Consider the following 15,642-nt stretch of genomic DNA (forward strand, 5'->3'; position numbering starts at 1 on the left):
TCCTCCGATTTTACAGTTTTGGCACAACGATCACAAGCATTAGCCATAGTGAACAAATCTCAGCCAACAGTGAAATTCAGATGGCGCTTCGGTCGGGTGAGAAAGAGCGTGAAACTGAGTATCTTGATAAAACGATATCTTCGATAGGCGTCACTTCGCGATACGATAGCAAAAGAGCGGCAACGAAACTGACCGAAAAACACCACAAATTATCTTCACTTCACCACGACACAAAAAACTGTCCAATTCTTATCGAGACTACGAGTAACGCAGGAAATAAATTAATATAATTATTAACTCTAAACATAAAAACAAAACGATTTTTTTTTGTATAAAACATGTATAGTTATATTCTCTTTAGTAAATGCTCTGTTGTTTGTGTGTGGCTCTTCGTACAATACGCTCTCAAAGCAAGATTTGGTTGTTGACATTTGTGTCTTTTTTACTGTCTCCTAGGACTGTGATATTGCAACTATCTATCTAGCTGTCTGTTCGGCCTAGAGTACGATTCTGTCTACTTTCCGACTACCAGATAACCTACGCTAACCATAACTATAATCAAACATTGTGGTGATAAACGTTCACAGAAGGAAAAAAAAGAAATCTTTACAACTACTCTCTGACTAAGTTCGCACTCTTGTTCGGTTCAATTCGAATGTTACTAAACACTAGAATTTAATTAGAGTTGTCGGAAATTGATACACTAGTTAAACAAACTTACTCAACAAAAATAAAGAGGGAACGCAATTGAAACTTAAACTTACTATTTTGCTCATTTTTTTTCATTAGATTTAACACCTATAATATTCGTTCCGTGTGAATTTATTCTTCCTTTCTTCAATGATACTCGCTCCGCAAGTTTCCTGCGCAAAATGTTCTGTTGGCATGCTGTTTTAATTTAAAACAATCACTCTCTATCAGACGTTTAACCGTATGAATTCACAGTTTAATCACAATCGCGCTCCTGGTTACTGATAGAAAGGCCGCTTTATCGGGAGGAAGATTGGCTTATTCTTATTAACTAGTGTAACGTGATTTACGTTCTGCATCGTTTCGTGTAAAATGCTCGAGAGATATTCAAACAAGTTACTACTCTGTTAAATGCGGTTCCGTTGGTCGGCGAAGGTACCCGAAAGGATAGCGGGGAAAAGTTTTCAACTTGCTAGGTTTTGCTTTCCGTGGAAATCCTTTCCGGTAGCTTCACTGGTTCAAATGACTTAAACACATAAATAGTCTTTAAAGTTACAATCGATCGGAGTTTAGTGCCAGGCCGCATTACATCATTCCGCCCATACCGCCCATACCACCCATTCCACCCATACCACCCATACCAGGCATGGCACCGGCACCTTCCGCTTTGGGTTCTTCCGTCACAACACATTCGGCAGTGGAAAGTAGCGAGGCCACTCCGGAGGCATCAGTAAGAGCTGTTCGTACGACTTTCGTCGGATCGATGATGCCCCGTTCGATCATGTTGACATACTCGCTGTTCAGTGCATCGTACCCGAAGTCACCCTGCAGATCCAACACCTTGGCAACGACCACCGCTCCATCCATTCCAGCGTTCTTGGCAATCTGTGTGCACGGTTGACGTAAAGCCCGTCGCACAATATCGATTCCGGCCTTCTGGTCATCGTTGGCAGCCGTCAAACCTTCGAGACTAGCGATGCAACGCAACAGAGCAGTACCACCTCCGGGAACGATACCTTCCTCGACGGCAGCCCGGGTAGCGCACAGAGCATCGTTTACCCGATCCTTTTTCTCGTTGACTTCGACTTCGCTTGATCCGCCAACTTTCAGCAACGCAACACCGGAAGACAGCCGTGCCAAACGTTCCTGCAGCTTTTCCTTCTCGTACTCGGACGTTGTCTCGGAGATTTGATCGCGGATTTGTTCGACGCGAGCTGCAACGTGATCGGCACTGCCTTTGCCTTTCAGCAACAAACAATCATCTTTGGTGATGGTAATTTCGCCGACCTAAAACGAAAGTTGCGATTAGTGCTAAATGTTTACTAAAACCCAAGCCTGATTCGTGCCAGTACCTGTCCCAGATCCGAAAGTTGTACGTCTTCCAACTTGACCAGATTGGCGTCATCACCGAAAACGATTCCACCTGTGCTGATGGCCATATCGGACAGAGTGCTCTTGCGGTTGTCTCCGAAACCGGGTGCTTTTACGGCTGCAACCTGCAGTCCAATTTTCAGTCGGTTCACAACCAACGTACTGAGCGCTTCCCCATCGATATCCTCGGCAATAATTACCAACGGTTTGCGCTGTCCGTTAGCCAATTCCAGGGCCGGAATAATCGACTGAACGGTAGAGATTTTTTTCTCCGAAAACAAAACAAGCGCATCCTGGAATTCGACTTTAGCTCCCTTGCTCGAATTGATAAAATATGGCGAAATGTAACCGCGGTCAAACTTCATTCCCTCGATGATTTCCAGCTCATCGTTTAGCGTCTTGCCGTCCTTCACGGTAATGACGCCATCCTTTCCGACACGCTTCATCGCTTCACTAATCAAATCTCCAATGGCTCGATCACCGTTAGCCGAAATGGTGGCTACCTGTGCTATCTCTTCCGGCGTCGTCACCGTGCGGGACATCGCCTTCAGCTGATCCTTAACGGCATCGACGGCCACCATCACACCGCGACGGATCTCCACTGGATTGGCACCTTTCGAGATCTTTTCGAAACCCTCCTTGGCAATGGCTCTGGCCAAAACCGTAGCCGTGGTCGTACCGTCGCCAGCTTCCTCGTTGGTGTTGTTGGCCACATCTTGAACTAAGCGAGCACCAATGTTCTGGAATTTACACTTCAATTCGATACCCTTGGCAACGGTGACACCGTCCTTGGTGATTTTCGGAGAACCCCAACTTTGCTCTAGAATTACATTGCGACCCTAGGGAAAGCGAAGCTTTAATGCCGATGACAAAAAAACAGCGACTAGAATCGAATTACCTTTGGACCCAGCGTCACAGCAACTGCATCGGCCAGTACATCAACACCCTGAAGCATCAAAGCCCGTACTTCCGGCCCAAAGCGAACATCTTTGGCATAACCTCGATAACCGGCTGCGACCTGGCGAGCGGCGGCACAACGTAGCACTGTCGGTAGGCGGAACATTCTGCGAATATTTTAGGCAAATTCGGATGAAAAATCAAGCAAAATTCAATGCAAATAAATCTCTTAAATTAGCTTTAATTCTTAAAAGTTGGATTGAATTGTTTGGCAGCTAAGTATTAGCTCTTAGGGCGGAGATCTCTTCACTACTCAGAGGTTTCAAATCGAAGCCCCTCAAGGGAGTGTCATGTTCCAGATCACGTTGTTTGCTGACCAGAACTTTTTGTTCGGCTCGTATCCGATTAATCTCTTTTTCAATTTGTTCTGCATCTTTCGCTAGAAGCTCCAGCGCTTTCGGCCGCTTCATCTTCATCAGCATGGATCCCACTGTGATCCAAACTTTGGCATCATCTTTGGGAAAGTTGGTTCTTATGACACGACTAGCCTCCCGGGTTTCCTGGCGACGCTTATCGAGTGCAATCAACTCTTGTTTGCGCATCAGTATTTGGTCACCGATCCGTTCCGATTCTTGTAGGATTTCAATCATTTTCTGCTTATCAGAGACGGACATTTTTCCCTGCAGTCGTCTACCGTAGTCAAAACCGAGAAAGACAGACGGTAGTTTTAGATTAGTCTTCACTCTTTAATGCTCCGAAACATAATATCCGAAATTGCATCATATGCCCGGGTGATTACACGATGCGTTACGTAACAACCGCAAGGCGGATGCCGTCAGTAAAGTATGTTCATAACGAGCAATAATATAAGTCCTTGCCCAGAGCAGCAAAAGATTGTATAGCACTTTTTCTATTTTCTGCAATTTCTTATCACCGATTGGTTCAATGCATTTCGATTAAACTATTAACTTATCGAACTAGTCCAGGGACAAGTGAAATTTCTGGAACATAACCTAGATTTTTCTTGCTCGTCACATACGGTTTTCCAATCTCAATCCAACTTTGTAGTGCACCACTCACCTGCTTTTTCGTCAAGAATATATTGTATGCCGGTTGATTCAACTATTCACTACTTTACAACAGTTCGCTTATTTTTCTTTAAATGATTGAACAAAAGCAGCGTGACACGTTTTTTCACTTCTTGAAGGAGACTCCTGCTTGAAGCTGCAAACTCTTCGCCACGAGAATGATGAATGAAGAAGCAAAGCAACCGTCGTGTCGTCGACGAGTAGTTTGCTTTGTTGACATTCGCCGGTGAACTTTCTGGAAAACGAAGCGGTGCTGTGTCTGCGGTGTTGGCCTGTTACGCCAATTTCACGACACCGCTGTGAGAACGTTTTTACGCCTAGTTTTAGGCTGTGATCCTTTCGCAAATGTTTTTAACTTTTGGTTAAATTTTTACGTTTCGTTTGTTTCCGATCCAGTAGTTAAAATAGGATTATTTTGGAATTTGACAGATGGATAGTTAAGCGGATTCATTTTGTTGTTCTACTGAAACGAGAAGAAAGTAGAAAAGCAACAGAAGTATCTTCGAAAATTGTCTTAAGCGAACAGAGAGTGAATTAGGATGAAGCCAAACAAAAAGCAACACACAACGCGAAGCTATGCGAAATTTGACAGATTGCATCGAGTCGCGCGACAGATCTAGTTCCAGCAAAAAAATGTCATGAATGTTATGTAGTTTTCGCTCGAGAAACCTGAAACTGACCCAGGGTAGTTTCATCAAACAAACACTTTTCACGGAACTGTGTTGGATTCGCACTTAGTAACGGAGGTTTGAGCGAACCTGATATAAAAACCGGCATCGAAACTGACTCGATTTTCAGTTGAACAACGGTTAAACTAGGTTCGAAACTAGCTTCAAACGAACGGTTTTACAGCAGTTAGGATAGAAACTGAGCTAGGTTTAGCATTAGGCGAAAACGGCATTGGAGAAAACTCGATGCGTTACGAAAGAAATATCTATTTCAAATTTTGCTTTTTATTCAATTTGTTCTTTTCTTTATCAAGTAATTCTTCGTAAAGTAGGGTATGGTACCTGTAAATGGTATCTGTGGATTGATATAGACTTTCGAAGTCTTTGTTTGAATCTTTTGGTCATAGAATCAAATTAAACAATACTACATTTTCAGGTGAAAAATATGTAAACTTTTAAAATCTTTTTTTTCAATTTGTACCTACATGTTAGTGTTATTACAAAATCATGATAACGATGCTGTCTCATAGGTTGCTATTTAGTTTTATTCTGATCTGACTTTCGGTTCCAGATCTATAGGGTAAAATGTGTTTAATCATTTAGTGCGACGATGCAAAATAAATAAAAATTCTTATTCACTTCACATAACTCTTTACAAATTGAAAAGGTTTTGTTAGTTCATACCCAAAGAAAGTTTCTTATATTATTCAAGATTAAAAAAAAAATGTTGATAGAATCTTCTAGTGATATTTTTGGAAATCTAATATGAGAAAGGCATCATTACACCACTAGGTGGATTTAAATGGTTTTATATTCAGTTTTCGGTCTGGCCATCAGAGCCATCTTCGATTTTTCCTTAATCTCATCTCGGGAGCTGAAACGCGTTTCACGGAGCGGTTTCTTGAGTTGAAGGAATAGGTAAAAATCGCAGGGAGCCAAATCAGGTGAATTCTTGTTGCTGAATGGTATTTGTTTCGTTTTTACTCAAACGTTCACGGTTTCCGCTTCCACGAGACTCACTCAATTTTCATGTTCCTACACGTCCGAAAAGGGAACGGTGTCGTTCAAGCTTGAAGCGTAGTGGGTAATTAAGTGTACTGATCCTAATTTTTTGGGTTGGAAACTCTGTAGTTTTAACTCTTCTAACCTTGAAAGATACGGTTACATTCCACAAATTCATCAACAGCACCAACTCGATCGTCAGCGGACTGTAAACACTACTTGACTACTGCTTAGGTGACGACACGACCTGCCACTCGTCTATCAAAACTGTATCGTAAATTTAACTACCCCTCAGTAACTGGAAATGTCAAATCGAAAACGCTAGTGAATTTTTTTAAACTGGCAGCACAAGTTGATATATTTATTGATTTTGAATAACAGTCACCATAACCTTGGTTACTGCAAAATAAAATAAATTTCAGATCGGTTATTATATTACGGAACATTTTAATGGATTTACCTGACTCGAGCGGAATGTAAAAATTGAGGAGTATGAGTTATGTCTTTTATAAAGCCAAGTTCAAAATTCAGGCCTTGACTTGAAACCGTTGTGTGAGAAAGAAGACATGGAAATGACCGACAACGAGCTGAGCGAGGCTAGTGCTCTGCGGTTTCTGCATAACGTACGGTAAAATGATTTCTTTGTGGAATTCCACTAGTAATCCTCGAATAGTGGCCAACAAGGTGAAATACTGTTTCCACTGCTGCGCAATCAACCAACAATTTTGACACCGGCATATTACACCGAATCCTATTGCCCAGAAAAGCTAGCAGTTGAAGTGTACGGATGAATCGCTGGAAGCAGATCATTGTCCTCGTTCGTTGGTTTCATCCATAGTTTCGATTAAATTCCGAAAATCGAGTTCATTTAAATGCATTTCTGCTTAATTTGGACAAAGTTTAACAATAATAGAACTATCCCACTGCTTTCAAAACATGTTTATTTGTTTTGGGGTTCCTTGGTAACTTGTCCATAGCAACTTAAACAGTGTTGCTCGAGAAGATTATTTTTATCATTTACAAGGAGTCGCTAGATTTGTGGTAACTGACGGTGAATCGTTAGCGAACAGTTTTATTGCTGATTTTTCTTCGGAGTGTCTGGTCGTGTCGTCGGCTTAGGTGAACTGCTTTTTCAGAATGTAAATATATTGAAACTTCTGATAAGAAATTTATTAACATTCATAAAGCAATTTGTGTTCATTATTTCCAGCTAAAAAAAGTACGGTCGTGTAATGTCAGGGACATAACTGGATGTCGTGAATACGAATAAAACTGACACGATTTCTTTACACTTTCGAATTCGAATTGATAGTTTATCGATTGTGTGAATTACGAAAATTTCCCCCTTTTCATAACTAAAATTTTCATCGATTTTTGACGTCGAATATCTCATTTCGGATTTGCATATTTCATTGAAAGAAACTATCAAGATGCTATACAGGATTCATTTCTGCCTTTTAGAAGGCTCGAACGACTTTCGCACAGCGAAGCAAATCGAATTATTTTGCATTTTCACTAAACTGATGATTTCTACCTTGGATTTGCAAAGAAGTAATCTTAATAGTTCTTTAGATAACATTTAGAGCCATCAGAACGGCTGAATTTATATAATGTTGTCCACTTTTCGTTTTTTGTTTTCTTTCTCTCCAATGCAAACCACCATGCTTGAATTGAAACTAGCTTTGCGTACAAACCGACACATCCGCTTGCTGTGCCAGATGATGCGAAACTGGTTTAATGCGTCTTCTCGCCTTGACGACCGGAAGGCAAATGAGAACTACGACCTGAGCGTTTGAGGTTTTTAACCACGCAAATGCCGCTGTTTGAATGCATCTTCTCGCCCGACGTCTGCTTTCATCCAACGCACAAGAAGAAATGATCGATTTTCGACCACGGTTCCTCTTTTATAACGTTCAGTTGAAGATATGTGCCTGACTACCTCAAAATCGTCGTCCTTGCGCGAAAAACCCAATCAAAAGTAAAGAGTTTTCCGCGTTGTTTTGAAATTTTCATAAAACTTAATTTTTGAGTTGTTTGTGATTATCTCACACTGTTCAAAACATTATCCTAAATTCCTGATCATATTTTTGATGAAATAGTGAAAAAATTGTGTTGCTGCAGTTAATACAAGTCGAGATATTCACGATTAAGTTCTGCCCATTCTTCCATGCGGCTAATTTTGAAAAGGCGCCCCATAGTAAAGTAAGTCGTATTCACGACAAAATTATTTACACAGTCCGTTTCCCGCAGTACACACATACCCCAACTAACCAAAAGTTCGGATAAAAGGGACTGATTTGACTTAAGCAGCTCTCAAAGTTAATCAATAGCATTCTAAGCAGCCCATTTTTAAGTAATTATCCACACTTGAAAGTTCTCGCGACGCAACGGAACGAACTTCTAAGCTGCTTCTAGAATACATTGTTCAGCTTTTATGCAGCGAAAAAGTTCACGCGGAACTTGTTCTGTACTTTCAAGTTGCTAAAAGTACCACGTGCACTCTTAAGCAGCGAGAAAGTTCACGCGGAACTTGTTCTGTACTTCGAACTGTCAAAAATTGCCACGTGTTTTCTTAAGCAGCTAGAAAGTTCACGCGGAACTTGATCTGTACTTTCAAATTCTCAAAAGTTCCGCGTGTACTTTTAAGCAGCAAGAAAGTGGACTTTTTAAGTAATTGTGGAACTTCTGGTTGCTTGGGACCTCTCTGAATTTACAGAATTCTGATTGATACAGATATTTGAGGATTTTACTTTTTATCAAATGTTAAAATAATATTTTTGAAATTTACATCTTTAGAGAAATTGAAAGTCAAATTTCAATTTAGCTCGCTACTGAAACAATTTTGTTGCATAAACTTTTTGAAATCTGCTTAAAAATTTAATGATGCATCCCTATTGTGAACATAATCAGACAGAGAAAAATATTGTAATAAGAAATGCAATTTTCATTGGCTGCTAGAAAAGATTGCGATGCGATAAGATAACGACAAAATGCCGCAAAGATAGCGAAACTGTCATTCGCATCGATTCAGCCCCTTCGAGACCACAAGCCAGAAAAAATATTTTTCAAATTGACCGTTATAATGACAAATTTCTATTAGTAGAATAATTATTAAGTAATCTTCAATCATAATGAATTCATTTTAATAATGCGTATGTGATCTGCCATCGGCTACAACTTGCATGGATTTCAAAAGCGTGTGCTATTTATTTGATATAATGGTTATTTTGTGCTTTGTATGTTTCCGTTTCATTCATATTTCGTATTAATCGATTTGATTTGTTGATGCTTTCAATGAACAATGAAATAACACTTGTCGCTAAGGAACTTTAGCAGTTGAAACTGCATTTAACCTCAATCCACCAGCCGATTAATTTTCCGTTTTGGCTCTAATGCTAGTTTATTTCAAAACAACAAACAGTGAAGGGGTTAAAACCACTGTCCAATATTCTGGCAGAGATGCCAGGCTAAATTTTGGGCGTCTGCGTACTCTAGAATATGCTCCTATTCGAACTCAATATTTAAAAGTATGACGAGAAAAACCAAACTAAAACCCTACAGTATTAGCGAAAGTAATTAAATTGAACGATTGTTTATAAAAACTTCGACAATCTGCAAAAAAGTCTGCTTAATTGCAAAGTCTGCTAAAAACGAAATTGTGAATTTTCATACCAATCTGCATCTGTGGTTCTGACGCTCATTATTTCGCTATTCTGCGACGATTCTGTCGCATTCTATGCCCAGCTGAAAACCACTATAACTATATTTTGGTTCCACGCAACGATTTATTTTATTGAAATAGTGACAAAAGAAAATCTGATTAGAAATTGCAAATATTGTTACTTGAAGCTACAAAACAAGATATTCGACTTTGCTCAGTGGATTAGTTTGTTTCAATAAATATTTTGTTAAAAATAACAAATATTTTACTTGCGTGTTCCTGTCAATTTCTTGACAAACAATTTCATGGTAAATTTACCTTTCAAAATAAGTTTAAAATGAACTAACTTTAGATAAAGGTAATATTATTAGTGCTTTGAATTTATTAACTTGGCAGTTGAAATGAGTGATAAGATTTTAACCTGAAATAATTAGTATTTCAACATACGATTTTGTTTGCTCAAATCATACATTTTTGTTTGTCATTATTATTAAAAAGAGATTTCTTTCAAACTAATTTTCAAGGTCATTTTTTGAACTAATTTCATTCCCGTTATTTATCTATTTTCAAATGGTTAATTGCTTTCAATAGCAGTTGCACATGCCTCAAACAAGCTCCTGGTGTATTAATTTTTATTGTAGCAAATGATTCGGTACTCCAGTCTGGTCACTGTAGAATTGCAGCATCAGACATTTTCTATAAAAAACGTATTATGTAATGTAATCCAAGTTTAATAATATTTTGAATTATCCATACATACACATGAACCGTTAAAAGTTCCCAAGGAAACGAAAGAAGCACATAAATTTTCCTTCTTAAACACGTGCAAAGTTTTTTGATTATCTACGGAAGAGAAAAATTCTCTGGTTTATAAGAAACAAAACTGATACGGTTAATTCAAATAATAAATTTAGTTGTATCATTACACAAATAAGATCATAGATTAAATGAACCAAAACATGATTGAATCAACAAATACGTTGCCAATAGCATCAACTCAATTTTGTTGACAACAAATCAATGGCTAATTTATTTCAACAATAAAATCTGCCTAAACAAACCATTTTTTCGTTAGCCAGGATGAGAATTTTGCTACAAATCAAATTGATATAATTGTTGATGTAAAAGGTAGAAATTGGTTCAAAACAATCATATTCTAGCTTGAAAAACACAGAAATCAGATTTAAAAATCTGTTTTGTTATTTTAAACTGTTTTGTTAATTTAAACAAGCTCAATTTCTCTGCGTGATGTACGATTCAGATGGTCCACCTTCTTTCGTCACCGTCACCGGAACGTCAGCTTCCGTCAAAATTAGTTCAATGCTTTCTTTACCGGAACGTTCACACGTCACAGTAGCACCTGTAACTTGTTCATAAAAAATAAAATAAAACAGATGTTGCATAATGGTCGCATGTCGTACATGACGAAACAAGTCGTATTATGATGGTGACAATGAAGTCAAAATAATGTTACGAATTCACATCTCATCATATTAAGTTACAATAAGTTCCGACGTAACTTTTCGGTAATCTAACTCATGCAATGTGTTCGCATTGACTCTTTTTGGTCGCCAACTGGTCACCGTAACAAAATGTGACAATGAAAAAGTGACACACTACAAGACAAAGTTAAGTAATGATCTCATATCGATTACCGTATTCGTTGTGATGCAACAAAGAAATACGAATACAGTGTCGGCTGAATGCTTCCGTACATTTTTCGGGCAATAATCTTAAATTAATCAGTAGAATAGGTAATCAATTGCTTTAGTTTCAAGAAATTTGGTATAGTTAATTCTGCGCTTTTGGGAAGTAAATTCTCTCTACCTGAGTAAATATTTGTATGCTTTGTCATGGTAGTGTATGCTTGGAAAAACTTATGCAAATGGCTACCATTATAGCCAGTGAAAGAAATATGCATTAAATTTCAACTATTCATTGTCGATGTATGGGGACGGGTATAGCGTGATGGGATAGTCGATGCCTTTCACGCAGCCCGCCTGGGTTCGATTCCCAACCCCGCACATAGGGTCAGAAAGATTTTCTGGTCCGAAGAGGCGAATGACCTAAGATGTTAAAGCCTCTATAATTAAAACAAAAAAAAAATTGTCGATGTTCTAAAACCCAAAATATTGGAGTCGCGCACGTTTTCAATAAGTACAATGAACAACTTTACCATAAATATAGAATAGTACGTAGATTTTGAGTAGATATAGGGTAACAGAGGTATTTTGGCCCACTTTGTAAAAATATCCACCAAATGTTGTAATATCTTTAAAAAAAACCCTTTCGCAATAGGTAATTTAATATGATTAGCTTCAAATTGATGCAACATGGGTTAACATCGATAAAATCTATAAAGTTTGTTAGGTGACGGAGGTTGACGGTTACGGAAGGTGACGGACAGTCTTAATCGTACTTAATAAGGCAAAACCGTTTTGAATTGGTACTGCATTTTTAGTGCTTTAGGCTTTTTTTTTATTAAGAGTATATATGAAGTGCAATAACATTGTTTTCTCACTATAAAACATGATATGTTTTTCTACATCTCTCAAAATATCCATATTTCATTTACTTCATCTCAAGATTCCTTTTTATGTTCGTATGTGCATGCAGTATTGACGAATATCAAACGAAGTCGAACAAAATATAAAGAAAGAAAAGCGAATAAGTGAGACACGTTGGGGAGACATTTCACCTGGTCAATTTTGACAGCAGCCGGAATGCAGCCCGGCTTCTGCCGATTGCCAGAGTTCCTCTCAAGCGGGTTGCCTCCAACATAGAAAATTAAAAATTTATACAGGTTTCTGAAAATTTTTGTTCGACCCTGTATATCTGTAATCTGTGGTCTTACTGAGATATACTAATGCTAAAAAGGATACTGGAACTGGTTTTCTTATAACGTTTTCAAAAATTTGTTCGAGAAAATTCTCGGTTAATTTTTCAAAAGGGCGTATAAGCAAGTGACAGTTTCTCTTTGTTTACTTTCTCTTCTATTAATTACCAAGCGGTTTCCACGTTTATCACTCAACTCTTTTCATGAAATGATACCCTAAAGTTTCGACTTTCAAAGAGAATAGAGATATCAAAGAATATCTTTACATCACAATAATCGAAAGAGTGAGTGATTAAAGAGAAACTGTCACTTGCTTATACGCCCCAATGAAAAATCAACCGAGAATTGCCATTCTGTACGGTAACGTAACTTAACAGCTTATTATTATTATTTATCGTTTATTTAGACCCGGCTTAAACCAGCTTATTCGGTATATTGTAAATTCGGATATGACCAAAAGGACAACAGCCAATAAGATCAACCGAAACGTTGAGTTATTGTTTTATAAACAATAAAAGAATGTGGCGTGGAACAATAATTCATCATATAACTACCATCTCTATGAACGTACAGACAATTATTCGGAACTATATCTACAAAAATATATGTTTAAATCATTCGTTTTTTAAATTGTGTTTCTGCGTGTACCACTGCCAAAAAGTATTAATGTTCCCACCTTTTTACTAATCATTTTGGCTTTGAATAAAAATTTTATTGTCACGCTCATTTCTAAATTCATTCTAGAAAATTTCCCCGATCAGTTTAAATTCCAGTGATGATCAAGGTTGATGAAAATTTAAAGGCCAACTCAGCTGATTGGAATAGTTTCTCCGCTCGTCTCGCTCTTGCGCTATCCAGTTACAAGCATTTCCAGGAATTTCTGAACTGCGTCAGCGCATTTGCGCGCGAATTTATGAATGAACAGTGGAATTCATTCATAACCGTTCCGCAACTAGTCTCATTCTTGTAACGTCCGCCTCGGAGTGAGAAGGGTTTCTTGATAGTGCACGATGTCCGTCAGTCAGGAAACGCTGGAAATGATCAGGGCCGCCGTTAAGAACGGGGCCAATCCTCAGGGAACTTTCGTTCGTTCGAAGTTAACAAATCGTCTAGTGTGGCAAGCAACAGAGCATGACGAGAACGATCCGTACAAGGAATATCTGCAGATGGTCGGAGTAGCATTCAAACCGGCGGAAACATCATCACCGGTCGACAGAGGACGCAGTGTCCTGGGCGAGATGCATGTTAATGGTCAATCGAATAAAGGAAATTTTGAAGACAAATGTTTCGAAAAGAAAGGTAACCGCAATCGTGACAAGGAAAACTGGCAGGATCACTGGGAGATTTTGAAGAAAGCTGGAAAATATTGTAGTTTCTGCAAAGCCAACCAGGAAATATGGTGAGTTTTAATTGTTACATTAAATGTGCGTTTAATTTTTTTTAATTTGGCATCTAATCACGATTTCGTTGCAGTGATATCTATTTGTCTCACAATTTGAAAGGACCGAACGGCGAAGTCACGTGCCCAATTCTGCGCAAATGCTTATGTCAATGTTGTGGACAGCGAGGACACACGATGTAAGTACACCGGTTTCTTGGGAAAAGGATCGTGGTCGATGGACTCTAGTTTAGAAGCGTAAGGATACTGGAAATTGAAATGGTGTTTTGACAGAAAGAAAGAATGACGATTCCAACAATGATAAATTTCAAATGATTTTGTTACAAATCAACCTTATTATGTTACTTAAATTACATGCCTTTGAATTGAAACTATTAAATGCAATGCTTGGATTTTACTTCATGCGAGCGCCTCTTTTTGTTATTGGTTTTGTGGTTCGTTACAGGTTTCAAACTAGCTTAGTAATTTCAAAAGGTTAGTCACAAATGTGGTAAATTTCCTTTAGTTTCTTTTATATAGGAACGGATATCGAGGTTCGAATAATTTAATATAATTGTTACTCTTAAGAATCTGTTCAAAGGATATTTCTGACAAACAGATAGTTAATCGCCGTTTTATTTTTATTCTTTGTTTATTTTTTAGTGCGTACTGTCCAGGTAATAGAACAGGAACCAGCATTCTCAAGATGATTAACCACCACAATCGAATTTAAACAGACAGATCGCAGATCACTGCCATGATTTCAGCTACAACCCCACATTCATCATAAAACGTATATCGCATTCGTGTTATTTATTCTATTTATTTATTTATTGCTTATTTTATTTAAAACATTTGCTACTAACCTTTACAACATTTGATAGAATTTTTATCGTCAATAACACTACCTAAGCTAAGTTTTTTGATACAAAAAAAAATGCTTGTAACGAACCATTAATAACTACGTTAAGTAAAAATTGAATTCAATATTCGCCTGTAAGGATTCACCGGTTAATGTTAAACCGTTTAATATAATTACTATTCAACCGAAACCGTTGTTCTTCACACCAGTAAACATATCCAAAAGTGACAGAGGACATTCTCTGAACATCTCCGAACACACTGAACGACCATACCGGGGACTGGTATGTTGAGCCACAAATTCCGCACTCCTGTAATCATTGTGCCCTGAGCTGTCGCCCGCAGGTTCGTTGGTTGTAGACGGTGTAAAAAGAATGTGCAACAGTTCGCCCAAAATTCCACTGGAGTGTGTAAATTTCGCCTCTGCAACTTCGCAAATTGTTCTGAGTAGACACGTACGACCGTTGAAGCCTTTGCTGTTGGTAAAAAATTGAAATTATTGATATACTTATTGTTTAAACATATAAGTTCTCTCAGCGACTTACTGTTCCACGATGCCCTCGAGGGCCTGATAGATCATCCATCGGGCACGATCAGCCCAGTTGTAGTTCTTCTGGGGGATTACATCGTCGGCATCGATTTCGTTGTTCACTTCCACAAAGTTCCTCCTTTGTTGTTGAATTTCTTCTCCTGTCGGTTCGAATAGCAAATCCTCGTCGCGTCGAAGAAATTGAGGAATCCAGTGAGATGCGTTCCAGGGAAGAAAGTAAACTGCTTTGAAGACGTACCCGATAGTGATGGATTCTAGAACAATGTCCACCGGGATACCAAATCCGGCTACCAATTGATGGCGGGTCGGATTGCCACGTGGAAAAATAAGTGCTCTTTTCTGGCGTGGAAGCAAATCATCCTTCGGGTTAGTATTGGATTGTTTTGCGTAGGTAAGAACGAATAAAGAACATACTAAAAGGTAAAAGTTGAGAAAATTCATGTTGTTCGAAATGAGTTTGTTCCGATACTGAAGAAAGACAATGCACATATTTTGCCAAGTGGTTGCCTATGCTCTAATTAGCACTTGTTTTTTACGGAAGCTTATGCAGTTCATACCAAAGAGTTACTGTTTTTAGACGAGTTCACGGAAAACTATTGTTCGGATTTGACCGCTCATAGAGAATAATGGATTACTGAAC

The 15,642-nt window shown here is 38.4% G+C and overlaps 4 protein-coding genes across 4 annotated transcripts; 1 reads left to right on the plus strand and 3 right to left on the minus strand.

Annotated features, from left to right (window-relative positions):
* Window positions 1-319: 319 nt before the first annotated feature.
* Window positions 320-4,179, minus strand: LOC131428500 (heat shock protein 60A). The gene is made up of 4 exons (XM_058592489.1): window positions 4,039-4,179; window positions 2,960-3,125; window positions 2,043-2,900; window positions 320-1,977 (listed from the first exon to the last, which is right to left on the minus strand). The coding sequence occupies exons 2-4, from the start codon at window positions 3,122-3,124 to the stop codon at window positions 1,276-1,278; spliced, it is 1,725 nt and encodes a 574-aa protein (XP_058448472.1). The 5' UTR covers window position 3,125; window positions 4,039-4,179; the 3' UTR covers window positions 320-1,275.
* On the minus strand, window positions 3,169-4,178 carry LOC131428501 (uncharacterized). Its single transcript, XM_058592490.1, has 2 exons — window positions 4,039-4,178; window positions 3,169-3,648 (listed from the first exon to the last, which is right to left on the minus strand). Exon 2 carries the CDS (start codon window positions 3,630-3,632, stop codon window positions 3,234-3,236), a length of 399 nt encoding a protein of 132 aa, XP_058448473.1. The 5' UTR covers window positions 3,633-3,648; window positions 4,039-4,178; the 3' UTR covers window positions 3,169-3,233.
* An 8,888-nt stretch (window positions 4,180-13,067) lies between the features above and the next one.
* On the plus strand, window positions 13,068-14,457 carry LOC131432619 (nanos homolog 2-like). The gene is made up of 3 exons (XM_058598995.1): window positions 13,068-13,612; window positions 13,687-13,791; window positions 14,255-14,457. Exons 1-3 carry the CDS (start codon window positions 13,224-13,226, stop codon window positions 14,322-14,324), a joined length of 564 nt encoding a protein of 187 aa, XP_058454978.1. The 5' UTR covers window positions 13,068-13,223; the 3' UTR covers window positions 14,325-14,457.
* A 176-nt stretch (window positions 14,458-14,633) lies between these two features.
* On the minus strand, window positions 14,634-15,443 carry LOC131428592 (uncharacterized). The gene is made up of 2 exons (XM_058592638.1): window positions 14,998-15,443; window positions 14,634-14,928 (listed from the first exon to the last, which is right to left on the minus strand). The coding sequence occupies exons 1-2, from the start codon at window positions 15,441-15,443 to the stop codon at window positions 14,634-14,636; spliced, it is 741 nt and encodes a 246-aa protein (XP_058448621.1).
* Window positions 15,444-15,642: the final 199 nt, after the last annotated feature.

The sequence above is a fragment of the Malaya genurostris genome, chromosome 2 (genome assembly GCF_030247185.1).
Source record: "Malaya genurostris strain Urasoe2022 chromosome 2, Malgen_1.1, whole genome shotgun sequence".
Taxonomy (NCBI): domain Eukaryota; kingdom Metazoa; phylum Arthropoda; class Insecta; order Diptera; family Culicidae; genus Malaya; species Malaya genurostris.